A 13793-nucleotide genomic window follows, 5' to 3' on the forward strand; every position below is an offset into this window, starting at 1 on the left:
GTTTGTCCCTTGGGATGAACCTCTGCAACTATAAACAGCCCTGTTCAATTCTGTATGAGCCTTTTTAGTGAGGTATTTTGCATTTCTGCCTTTTCTTTTCCTATTCTGTTTATTTCTTTGGCCAAAAACTTACTAATAACACTAAACCATGTCAGATATCACAGGTATTACTGAGGTCACAGGTCATCCTCTGTACTAGTTTTGTGATCCTAAAAATATTCCCCGTACAGAAAGAATTTCTTTTTTTTTTTCCCTACAGAAAGAGCTTTGTTGAGGAATGCAACACTAATTGAATCAGCAGCTGCTTGTATTTCCAAGCCAGTGGAGAAAATCCTGTTAGATAAAGTTGAAGTTATAACTGGAGAAGAAGCAGAACACAATGTATTGCAGGTGTGTACTTCATAAAACCCTGATGATGACTAGTTTTTTTCTTGAAAAGAACATCTAGATCTGTTGCAGATGCAATAATCTGAAAATTACTTCAATTTATATTTTAAATTTTTGCTTTTTTTAAGCTATGCCTCAGCTAACCTATTTTTCTGTAGGTTGGTATTTTCTTTTTCATATTATATTTGTTCATTTTATAGTCCCTTTCGATCAGTGTCTTTTTCAGAATGTCCTTCTATAGTGGTATTTTATAAGCATCTACACAGTATACCAGTGTAACCAAAACCTCAGAATTGGAAGTGATTTGAGTAAAGATGGGGTTTATGAAAAAACTTTTTTGTGGAAAATAGCAATGTGTTGTTAAATTAATTTGTTTTATAGTTCAGCTAAAATACCAATTATCTTTCCAACCTGGAAGGGCATATCTTGCTATTCTTGATCTTCAGAATGTTATTTTCTCAGCAAATAGCAATTATGATTTTAAAAATCTTAACACTATTTTATCTTTGATTAATTCTTCTGTCTTGGCAGAACACAAAAGTTTTACTTGGAGCAGTACCCTTCTAGTAGTGGTACTGGCATCCTGGGCTGCATAACATTTGTAATGAGTGAGAAAATAAGGTTGTACAACTTCTGCAACAAATTCAGCTTCACTGGTGGATATCATAGATGAAGAGTTAATGAAGAGGAAATAATTGAAAAAGTCAACTGGGATTCATGCTGAATGTTTTCTATGATGTGAAAAGAGTTGAGCACAGATCTAGGAGCCATTTCATTTTAAGTAATAATGGTGATGTATCTATATATCTACTGTTCTACATGTGCATATGGATGTATAAAAAGTCATACCAGAAGTTTTAGAACCATAAAGCTTTAGAGCAAATAAAACTAGCATTGGCTGGCAGTTTTCGTCATGTATTTCTCTTTCAGATTAACTGCAAGCTCTTCGTATTTAATAAGCTTTCTTTAACCTGGACTGAAAGAGGCAGAGGATCCCTGAGGCTTAATGACACTTCTAGCAATAAGCATGGATTGTTGCGGTCAAGGCTAAGTAAGAATTAAATAATGAAATATCCCATACAGAAAACACCAAATAACCTGTATTATTGTTGGCCAGAGTTTATTTCAGAACAGTTAAATCTGAGAAGATAATTATATTTAAGTCAAGTTGCTGAGAATCTTTTTACCTGATAAAATTCTCTGTTACAGACTGAGGAACTAGGCTCACATACGTCATTACGTTCTGTGTACTTCTCTGCTGCACTGTGTCTTCAGCTCAGTCACCAATCTGACAATTTGCTCTTTGTTGGTTCTGCTTTTTCAGCAGCACTGTTTAAAGACACTTTTGGAATGTTTTTTTTTACTGTGCTGTCATTTTTTGTACTGTATTGCACAGTTGCAGCAGATTATTTCCTTTGTGTGCCAGACATATTGAAAGAAACGAATATATATGGATACTAAAAAAAAAAAAGATCTCACTATTATCAGGGTTTTAGACCAAATTAAAAAGAATAATTGAAGGAAATTGAAAATATTAGTTGTATACAAATGCTGGAGAAATGCTGCAGCGTATCTTATTAACCTTCTTATTTGAGTTATGCGAAATCAAGGTAGCTTGAGGCTGATTCTCAACACCCGACTCTGGGAACAAATGGTTATAAAGAGAGCAAACAGAAAGAGTCTGTGCTTCACTGCGACAGATCAAGAGGACCACTCTGTTCAAGTGTTTTTAACTCAGGTGAGTAGAAGCCAACAGCTCCAGCCAAATCCCCACTTCATCTAGAATTCTGAGGAGTTGCTGAAGGTTAGTTTTGGCAAATGGCCTTCATGCTCTGTCAGACTATGCTCAGCTTAGATGTTACATGGGTTTTATTATGGAATGCATTAGAATGATATTCCAAAAAAACAGGTGATGATGTGATATGGCCTTAGGACATTTCCAGACTGGTTCACATACCACCAATGGAATGGATATCATTGCAGTAATATGCAGAAATGGCTTTTTTATGGAAGCAGTACAGTCAGAATTTCTTCACAGGTAGTTACAATTTTTTAAGATACTCTGGTAAAAGGCAGCAGCTTTTTGCCATGGTTCTCAACACAGCACTTGCAATAAATCTATCCAGTGTAGGACCTGTGTTTCTCAGTTGAGAAGAATACAGAGTTTCAATATTGCCTTATGTAAGACAATAGTCTTGGGAACTCTGGTTTTCTCCAGCAAGGGCTAAATTGGAAATGGAAATGACATAGACTTATTTGCAAATAAACAGCACATATGTCCCAAGTTGGAAAGTGAGAGCATCCGCATGAGTTTAAGGATGTTTACAGTTTCCCCAGTAGATACTTCTAGAAAGGATTCAGCTTGCTGGGAAAGAAAAATAAATCATCATTTCCAGGAAGTGTCACATGTCTTACACAAGCAAAGCACCATGCACTGTATATGCAAGTACTGTAAGTCTGTCACTTCCTAACAGGGATTGACTTAACTATGGCTGTGCTGGACTGCTGGTCTGCATGTGAGAATTAAAAATGTCCTGATTTCCAGATGTGCTGCCCTGTTTTCCTAGAGTGTATAATTTACATTCTGTAAATTACGTCTTGGCACTACTGGGCAGTAAAAATAGACATGTATGAGGAAACCACGATATATGAGAGCTGTGTGGGTGTGGCAGAGGTTGCAAGAAGCTGCTTTTGCAGTCGTTGAAGAGGCTGGTGTGCATCCCTACAGTATCCACCTGGCGACTGTATATGTTAATGTTAGTGCTTTCTTACTTCTAGAGTCATACTCAGGAGTCATCCAGAATATCAAGTGCTCCGTACAAACTGACCTATTCTTCAGGGAAAGTAATTTTTAAGCTTATGTTTCTTGTAACTATAAAGAAAATAATCAACAGCTGCACATAAAACTCAGACTACATAAGGAAACTTTACATTATTTGTATTTACATTAATATTTGGATGTTAATTATTACGTGTGAATCTTAAATTGATTGTTTTGATTAGAAAGGACAAAATACAACTATTTCATTATTTTTTTAAAATAAATTTTAAAAATAGAGATTTTTCTCAGTTGGTTTGGATTGTATGCATTTTATTTTCTGCAGGCAAGCTCAAAAGACACTGAACACCTGTTTGCAGCAATACATCATCGCCTTGTGGCCTTGCGAAGCTTTGCTGAGCAAGAGCCAGATGCTCATCAAGTAGACACAGAGTCAGAAACAGCTTTTCAGCCATTAAACTGTGATAGTGATGATGAAGATGATGAAGAACTAACTCAAGTGAGCAGCACTGGATCTGGTAAGCAGAAGTTTTCCTGGAAATACTGTAATCCTTTCAGGCTATTTGCTTAAAGTAATGAAAATTGGATTTTTCTTTTTTTAATTTTTTTTTATGCTGACCATAACTTTTATCTGATACAGATACCCCTTTTTCAGGTAGAATAGGATAATTCCTTTCAGTATTTTGACTTACTGTTATTAAAATGTACGGTTTTGCCAGCTTAAGCATCTACACATATTTATAGCCATGGTATACCCTTGACAAAAGCTTGAGGTTTAAGAAATTTTATATTATCAAGCATTACCTAAATGTTTTTTCAGTATATTTCAGTAGAAATTACTAGAGATGTTGAGATACTGATTTTACCTTGAGTAAGTGAAGGATAAGTCCGTTCACATCAGAGACTAGCTTGTTACTAAAAGCCTAGAGTACAGTGTGTTTACTAAGATATTTATTATGTCATGGTTAACGTTATTTAAAACACTGATTCTTGATCAGCTGTAACAACTACCTCAACTAGGAAATCTGCAGGGCAACATTTACACACCAGTTTTGCCAGCTTTCTTCACCATAACAAAAATGTAGGTTCCTCAGAGGGAAAAATGCCACTAAAATAAGATATAAGATATTAAGGACTTAACACTTCTGTTAGTGCAACTCACAACAGAACTGCGGTCACATCTGCAGAAAGCAAGGCAGAAACAGCTGTTAGACTTAAAAGCTCTTCTATCTTAGCAAAAGACAAGTCACATTTCTGGGGCAAATTCACTGCTTGTGTCAAACTGCTACAGTGGATACAGGAGCTGCCAATTATGTGTGAATTTCCAACAGATGGACTACATGAGACAACTTTTGAGTTGTTGCTCACGGGATTAGTTTCCCTCTGCAGCTAAGTAACATACTGTCCTTATATTATAAATCTTCCTTTCAACACCTATTTATAAAGAATCAAGTAATGAACAGTAACAGCTATAAGTACTGTTTCCTTAAGGAAACAAATATTTTCCCCTTTATCATAGAACCATAGAATATCCTGAGTTGGAAGGGACCCTTAAGGATAATTGAGTCCAACTCCCGCACAGGACACACCAAGAGTCCCACCCTGTGCCTGAGAGCATTGTCCGAATGCTTGCTGAGCTCTGTCAGGCTGTGACCTGGGGACCCTGTTCCAGTGCTCAACCACCCTCTAGGTGAAGAACCTTTCCCTGATATCCAGCCTAAATCTCTCCTGACACAACTTCAGGCCATTCCCTTGGGTCCTGTCACTAGTCACCCCAGTCTCTGCCACTCCTCTTCCCCTCAAGAGGAAGTCGAAGATGCCAGTGGGGTCTCCCCTCAATCTCCTCTTCTCCAGGGACAACAAGCCAAGTGACCTCAGCTGCTCCTCATACATCTGCACCTCAAGGCCCTTCACCATCTTGGTTGTCCTCCTCCTGATAGACTCCAATACCTTTATATCCTTCTTATATTGAGGTGACCTAAAACTGCACACAGTTGCTAGTGACTTAGAAGCTTTGGATGGAGCTTGATTCCTTTCCAGAATTGCTAATGATAAGAACTCTTTCTTCTTTTAGAAAAGAAAAAAAAAAGAGGGGAAAGGGAATGTCAAAGCAATGTAGGAACACAGATATACAAGTTAGATATTTAGATTTCCAGAGACTTCTGATACAAATATTCAGATGGCAGACAGCAAACAGTTTCTGAAATGTGTGAGGTGCTGTTTTTTCTTGTCCTTTCAGTTTAAGCATCTGTCCCTCATTTATGTCCAGTTTGTAACAACAGTTTTAACAATCCCTTTCAAATGGTTTTTTAATGGCTTCTGGCATTTCCTGCCTATCTTAATCTCTTCTCAGAGCCACAAGGTTTTAATTCACACACATTTCAGTTACTGGTATCCAAGTCGCTCTTTACCTTCAGACATTCAATCTCAGTCATGATTGTCCCTGGAACTCCCATTTACAAAAATGGAACAAAAATAGGCCTTATGGGTTTTGAACAGGAAGAGGTCAGTTTTAAATTTCAGCATAGAAATGTCCATTTAGATGCAAGAGAACAGATCCTGTTTTTTAAGAGCACTTGTTTAAATCTTTTAATTTTCATTCTTTCATTTTCATTGAAGGGCGTATGTGAATAAGTCATCTTCTTTTTATTGATGTAACTCAGTTTCGAAGATTATCTCTCCTTAAGAGTATAATGTTAATATAAATGTTAAGAAGCGTAAGTCCTCAAGGAGTGTTTCTTTACAAGAAATACAATTTACAAAACATGCCTGCATTTTATTTCGTTCCATTCTATTTGTTTTGTCTCAACCCCCACAAAAAAAGTTTTCTTTTCTTAATATAGCAATTTCCTTCTTATTAAACTGAACTCACACAGTTGCCTAGATGATGCTATGTATTTCATGACACTGTAAAAGACATAAAAAATTGGATATTTATCTTTATAGTATCTTTATAATAATTGTCTTTAGTGCTTAAAACTGAAGAAGAAAGCAAGTATGATATACATAGTAAGTGACACATTACAGATGTTGAAGTGATTCTGTATATTTGCAAGACTGTTGTAAGCATTTTTTATAGAAAATTCTTAATCTACAGTATCTTAATGCTGTATACAGACAATGTATAAGGTAGTAGAGATATTTCTAAGATTTTATGAGTTCACTATAGACATTTATTCCAATATTTTAAAAATTCTTTGTTGAATTGCTTTACTTTCAAGTGGCGATAATAATTTCATAAAGTCCATAAAAAAAAACTTGCTGTGCCTGATATTTTTACCAGATCATATTTCACCAGTTACAGCCTGAATATTTTTACCAACAAATTGCTCTGTAAATCTAAGTGGAGAGAAATAGAACAATTCATTTTTAAATAGATTTTGAGAGTGGATGAGATCAATAACTCTTTGGAAAGTATTCATCTTTTCCCTCTGACTATAAAGTGAGCTGAGGAAATGAATTTAGACTAAACAGTAAACTTCTAGACTGACCAAAGTCAAACAAGTAAAGTACATGGGAGGTACAAGGACGACAGTGTCACTAGGCAAAGAAAAGTTTTATGCATTACTCCTTATACTGCACCTCACCCATCTGAAATCTCCTAACTTCATTCTTATTGAGGCATCCTCTCTTTTGATTGAGGTGTCTTCTCTGGAATTTTATCTTAGAAGCTATTAGAATGAATTCAAAGATTCTGGAATCTAGGACTAGGTAAGTCTCAAGAAGTGTCTCCATACACAGCCATAGACCTTAAGAGAAAATCACAGTGTGCGAAGACGTAAGAGTGTATCCCATATGGATTTACAAAGAATTGCATGGACTTTGGAGACTACTGGTATTGAGAGCCAGTAGTCTCCAAACACCAGTACTGTGTTGTTCTGAGAGCCAGATAGCATCATACCACAGAAATGCAAAAGGAAATGCATTTGCAGAAATGAAAAATGTTTTATTTTAGAGACATTTTTTGGTCCACTATATATGCACTTCCCATCTCAGCTTCATTAGGACTCTCTCATCTGCTGGAGTTTATCAAGATTTAAAATGTTGAAAGAGCTTGCTTTCTATTTTGAAGTAAAGCACTTTTAAAATTCTTAAAGGAACTACTCTTCAGCAACACCACAGTGACTCGTGAAAAACTGCCATCTTTGTCATTTCTTGTCAATTTCATTTAAATTCTTATCAGTTGTTAAGGATTCCAAACCATAAAGCTAACACACACACACCTGTTAGTGATTAAAAATGAGGAAAAAGGAAAAGTTAAGAATTAACTTCTTTGTTTGAGTGTCTGTATTCTTTTCAGCAGGCATCAGTAATATCTAAAGCAGAGAAAAATGACATTCTGTGATTGGTTTTAAATGCTCTCGTATCAGGAAAGAGAAGGGGGAAAATCAGATTTAATTTCTGACAAACAGTCTTTCATTTCACCTGTAAGAGATTTAAAACTCTTAGTAAGTATTTAGGGGTGGCCAGATGGTAGCAGCAATTTTTAAGCAGATACTGTGATAGTGATATTATGTGTCGGGTATTATTAGTCAGCTCTACCTACTTTCTGCAGATGAGTCAGAGTCACAGAGATTACGCGCCAAAACCACTTTGTCATAACCAATGAGCTGTCTGAAGGTATGTTGGATTTCTCACAGTTTTCTGAGCATCTGTAATGAAGTCTTAAGACAGTGTATCCTCCATAGAGTGAGATAATTTGCATCCCAGGTACACTGCCCTACTAGACATCAGATTCCTTAGTGTTTATGTGCTTGTCTTTATTGACATGGAGGGTCATAGGCTTCATTCACGATTCACATGCTCAAATATTTGTCAATAATCCTGTGTTATCTAGTTAGCTATTTACCTAAACCAGGAACTGATCATATCCAAACTTTAACCTACTGCCTTGGTATTATGAAATGCTTGATTGTTTCAAAACATGAAATGCTCAAATAAGCAAGATTTTTTTAAAAATTCTTTTTCAGATCATTCTAGATGGAACCGCAGGCAGTCTGTTGTCTGCTCATGATATCTGCCAGAGGTTACACCAGCTCAGTTGGGAACTCATCTTCTCAAAATGTCTAAATTGACTCATCAGCCCCTGGGGGGAGGAAATCAGATGCATGTTACTTTATGACTTTTAAGTAGAGATTAATTTTAGAGACCGTTTAAGTTTAACACATTGAGAAAGAACTTCAGATGCACTATTGAGGATTTCAGGCAGCCTGCTTTGCACTGAGCTGTGAATAATACCATGGCTTCCAACAGTCAAGAACTGTTACAAAGACTTCCAATTTTAGAATTAAATATATTTAGACACATTATTAGAGTAAGGAATTTTATAGGGAATAAGTACTTATTCATCATATTGATGCATAATACCACATAAGCATGAACTAATAATATATGTGAACAGATATTTGTTACTTTTAATCTGTTATTTAAAAGATACATTTGGAAAGCTTTAAATTGGGCTTCACTGAAAACATTTATTTAAAATTGTGTGGTAAAGTTCAGCATCCTGTTTGTAAGAACATACAAGCAAAACCTGGGCTGGCAGTTTAGCCTGACCAAGGCCTAGAGAAACCAGCCTTCCTACAAGACATTTTATTTAATGTTTGTTTTGGAAATATCTGGAGTCGTATACTGGCTGTAGAATTTTGTTTAAGGGAAAAGAACCATGATCTACATTTTTCAGCTGTACGCACCAAAAGAATTCACCATGAAGAAGTACAAGGCAGTTCTAAGGGGCATATGAGCTTTAAAATAAAAAAGTATATCTTCTTGCTCATGAACACCTTTCTAGCTGCAAAACAAGCACCTGCACTATTAATTGTCCATTTGATATACACAAATAAATGCATGCACAGTACAATAGGATAGCTGCATTAAAAAAATCTCTTAAATGTGTGAGATTATTTGAGATTACTTCTGCCTTAGCTGTCGCTATTCCTAAGAGCATCATTCATTGATATATATATGTTACACATCCTCATGCGCACAATAATCCCAACAGTGGCCAAGACACAGTTGGTCTGTAAAAGTCATTCCATAAATTACTGCCTTCTACCTAAACATTTTTGTGAGAAAAAAACCCCAATTCTCTCTAACACCACCTGTGAATCAAGATTCGCAGGGTCATTCATATGCCCATGCACAGTAAAACCCACCACGTATGTTCCGTGTTTTCATCCTATCAAAAGACAGAGAGAGTATGTCTGCAATCTCTCCACTGCCACTTCCCTGCTGCCTTGTATATTGTTTGTCATCCTCAGAGCTGAAACAATGTTCTGACATATCTCAAGTCCTTTTAATTAAGGTAATTGCAACGATTTCTCAATCTAAAAAGTTGCATCACACCTGAACAGTCAAGTTAAATTCAGTTTCCCCATCTGAACATGTGTATGAAGTTGGAACAATACTGGCTTCTTCCTGCATTCTCAGTGCACTGCCAAGATTAGCATCCAGCTGAAGCTGAACTAGTTACCTGGATTATGCTGAATCCTAAATGGCCCGCCAAAATTAGCACTTGTCTGACACTGATTTGGCATCTGGATGACAGTAAGTTTAAATGGAACTTGATTTTTGCCTTCAGAAAAAAAGGAGTGCTTCCCAACAGAGCACCTGTGTCAAACAGTGAAGCACTGGGGTTCTCTTTGACTCCAGTCTGCCAATAACAAAAATACTCTTTCCATAACGAGCTGTACATTGTGTCCTTTGTTATCAGCCACACTCATGACCACAACAATATTTACATCACTGACCTTCATATTTCATTGCTGCAACTCATCGTCAGGGACAAAGCTCCATGTTATAAAAACTGAGGCAGTTGTAAAACACAGCAGCCCTATGTATTTAGCAACAGGTCATGGTGGTAAGTTTGCCCTGGAGTTCAGCTGGCTATGGACTGAATGCAGAGTTTGATTTCAAAGTCTGTCCTGATAATCAGAGCTTTCTGTGAAACAGGATTGAAGCACCTGAGTGTCATGATACCCCTCTAAATGCTGCTACAGCTGTAAAATCCTTGGCAAATGAGGGAGGGTTCCAGGGCAGGGACAACAGAACTTTTTCCAGACACAGGACTCACACTTTGTAATTTGCTCCCACAGCATACAGAACAAGGTTTATAAATAAATGCTCTTTTGATCTGCCTCTTCCCAAGATCGTTAAATATATACACAAGTATACATATAAACACATGCACTCATGTACACACACACTCAAACATGAAGCTTTATCTCCTAAAAGCTGAGGAGGAAAAGAGATGTTTATTTTAAAGAGATCGGATGCTTTGGTAATAGAGGACAAATTTTTGCTCTTAAGAACCTAATTATGTGTTCTCTTTAGTCTCACTGCATTAAAATTCACTCTTCTCAAGACTGAAAAGTACACCATTACGTAATATATTAACTTGGTTTTAAAAATGTAAAGTTTGTCATTTTATGACACTTGGAGAGCAATTTCTATGCCTCAACAATAAACAATTTTCTTACCACTTAAATTTCTGTGTAACTAGTAGTCTTATTTTGTGTCCCAGTTAGAGCTTCTACAGTTCCCTGCTGCAGAATCTCAAGTCTTCTTTCCTAAGGAAACAAGATGTAAGCAGTCGTGTACTCCATCCACCCATCTGTCAGATCCACGTTGAGTCCACTGTTCAGTTTCAAAAAATTGGACAGGAGCTAGAATGCTCTAAGGCAATTTAAATTCTTCTTCAAAATTGGCAGTTGCTGAGTGACAGAAATCAGAGAAAGGCATCCTTTGAGGAAAAAGTTTCAGGGTAAGCTTGGTATTTTCTGCGATGGTGATGGGGCTGAACATTCCTGCTTCTGTACAAGCTGCAGCATTTTCTGGGAGGGAGGAGAAACAGACCATGGAAGGATGAGTCCCTGTGGCCTGAAGAGAGGTGTAGGGACATGACCCAAACTCATATGAAACCAGAAATCATTAGTTTTTTTTTCCCAGATAAGCATTTATTTATGACAAACTCCAGTGACTGATTTATAAAGGGATGTAGAGCTGGAAGATCTTGGTATTTATTCATGCAGTAGTAATTTCCCCAAGGAGGGAGAACTAACTGTTCATAATAATAATTATATATATACAAATATTTTCTACTAAGATTATGAATTTCTAGCAAAATCTACTTGGATGGCACAGACTGATTGTCCTACTTCACATTCTGGAGGTGTTTGTATCTCGATGTTGTGGTGAGCCATGATCAGCCGAATCAAGTGAACCAAAAGGTCCATTGGTTTGATGCTTCCACAGCCCAAAAGCCTTAACCATTCAAAAGGCTGTGAAAAATATATAAATCTGTGCCTTACTATTGGCTGCAGCCCTCCCCTCCCCTTATTTCTCATATTTGGTTGTCTTTCCAGAGAGTTCTATGTTCCTCGGTAGCTAATTGGCTCTTGTTACACTTCCCCGCCTGCCCCTTCTCCCACTTGCTGTAATTCCATCTCCCCGCCTTGGTAGCCCCCCCGGGTGATGTTCCATTGGTTACTGTGTGTTTTCCACGCCCATATTGTGGGGGTACAAGACCCCCTGCAAGCCACGCTTTTTCGGTTTTCTGCGTGGATTTTTATCTCCAATAAAGCCCTTCCTGCCCAGGAAGAAGTCCCTCCGCTTCTTTTCTCCTTCCTCCTTTCCGTGCCCTCGCCATCGGTGGGCAAGGCGAACCCGAGCAGGAGCTTTGCCTGCCCTCCCGCGCCCCCGCTCGGAGCAGGCAGAAGATTGCCCGGTGCCAGGACAGCATGCTAGCCGGACGGCACCGCGTCTTCTCTTCATAAATCTTGTCCTTCAGGTTTTTGTGTCATGCTCTTCAGTGACCTCTGAAACAGTTTTGGGAGACCGTATGAAGTTTAAAGTCAGGTAATGTCTCTATTAAGTGAATGAAAATAGGAAAAACGAATAGCACATTTGCTTTCACTGTTAGTGACACCCAGTACAACATGGACACGGAGGGAAAGAGCATCCTCATTTCCTTTAGCTGGGTTTGAGAGGCCTTTGTGCTGACCTCTGTAGCGGATTTGGTTTGTAACCAGGCGGAAACACCAATTTAGTGTAGTGGTTTGGTCCAAAATACTCATTGCTATTTACCTTCTGTGAGATAAGAATTAGGAGAAATGCAAAGCAGGCACGAAACTTGAAAGAATATAAAGAAGTTTATTAACAGACCTAAAAGAGGGAAAAAAAATTATACCACACCTTCAGAACTCTCTTCCTCCCCCACCTTCCTCCCTTCTCCCACTGGCAATGTAAAAAGACACCCCTTAAGATGTTCAGTCTGTTTATCACTTCCATAATAACTTTGTTCAGTCCATTTAGGAAGAGAAGTCTCTTCTTCCTCATGCTATGAAAACATTATCACAACGAGACAGCTGCCCACTTCCAAATAACTCTGTTCAGTCCATTGGAAGAGGAGTCTCTCTGCTCGTATGTGAGTCCCTTCCCCCGACTTGCAGCTTTTCCCACAACTGCTTTCGAGGGTCCACTCTTGAAGTTTTTTGGGGTACAATTTTAAGGTTGAGCCCTTCAGAAACAAAAGTTCTCTTCACCCATCTCTGGGAGCATTTCATCTCTAAGAACAGAGGCCCTTCTCCTTCCCTGGGAGCAAAGGGTCCTCCTCATCTTCATCGTTAGGACTATCTCTGGGAGCATCTCTAGGAACTGAGGTTTTCTCCTTTCCCATTTGGAGCAAAAGTCCTCATCGCTTCCATCTCTCCCTGTCCAACTTCTTATGAAATTACAGCTGTGTCAGCATCTGCCTATCTCAGCACAGGTGCTTTTGCTTACGAGCTGAACACTCCACCCCCCCATATCTTCATGCAATTGCAGTGGGTACTCTGATATATCATAGCTTCACAACAGAATTTCAGCTTTAAGCATTTCCTCTTTCTCATCCCTCAGGCTTTCAGCTCTTCACAGCAATAAAAGGGTTAATTTCACCTTGGCCTTGCAGCTGGAATGTGGCTTATCGAAGTGGAGAGGGGGAAGAGCCAAACTGCTCCGACTGCCCACAGCAAGGCAGTGGGGGTGGGGGGGGTTCCACGGCTGGAACAGGTCCATCGGCTCCAGGATGGCCGTGGCCCGGCCTGGCCTGGCCCGAGCAGGGCCTGCACTGGGCCCACTGGCCCTCACACAGGGCCTGCAGCCACCTGTCCCAGCACCGGAAATGAGAGAGAGCTTAGGGGGGAAGTTTGTCTATTCTTAAATGTGGATCACAGAATGATTTTAAGTGGCTTAAAGAATTGTCCATATTCAAACTGGCCATCTGATAGGTTCTGTCAGGTCATGGGGAAAACTGTAAGCACTCCTTTGCGAGAACATCACTTCTGAGACTAGGCTAGCTAACCCATGACAACCTCACAATTCCCCTGCTCAAACAGCATGCCTGCGGGGGTGTGCTGGCAGGAAAATCTAGAAGAAGCAAGCATGGCCCATTCTACAGCAGTTGTCTATCTAAAAAGTGGAGTTCAAATCAGAACAGTTTGTGTTTCACAAACACGAAAGTTATTAATACAAAATAATGTGTCTGCAGCTGTTTGAGCATATTCAAATTGCTTCTGAAATTTGAAGTCAATTGTATTATACTAGGGACGGTGTAAGTTTGCTTTGCACAAGTAAAGAGTGGGAAGAAAAG

General features: G+C 38.5%; 1 protein-coding gene across 3 annotated transcripts in view; it reads left to right on the forward strand.

Moving 5' to 3' along the window:
• The window catches only part of RANBP3L (RAN binding protein 3 like), a 30736-nt gene extending 20084 nt beyond the window's left edge, over window positions 1-10652 (forward strand). The window contains exons 11-16 of one of the 3 annotated variants that reach the window (XM_010395165.4): window positions 260-390; window positions 1318-1438; window positions 1983-2125; window positions 3492-3684; window positions 7722-7786; window positions 8137-10652. In XM_010395165.4, the coding sequence (XP_010393467.1) occupies window positions 260-390; window positions 1318-1438; window positions 1983-2125; window positions 3492-3684; window positions 7722-7768 (635 nt within the window). In that variant the 3' untranslated portion in view covers window positions 7769-7786; window positions 8137-10652. The other 2 variants (XM_010395167.4, XM_010395168.4) reach the window with 2 other exon arrangements.
• Window positions 10653-13793: the final 3141 nt, after the last annotated feature.

Source organism: Corvus cornix, chromosome Z (assembly GCF_000738735.6).
Source record: "Corvus cornix cornix isolate S_Up_H32 chromosome Z, ASM73873v5, whole genome shotgun sequence".
In the NCBI taxonomy this organism is placed as follows: domain Eukaryota; kingdom Metazoa; phylum Chordata; class Aves; order Passeriformes; family Corvidae; genus Corvus; species Corvus cornix.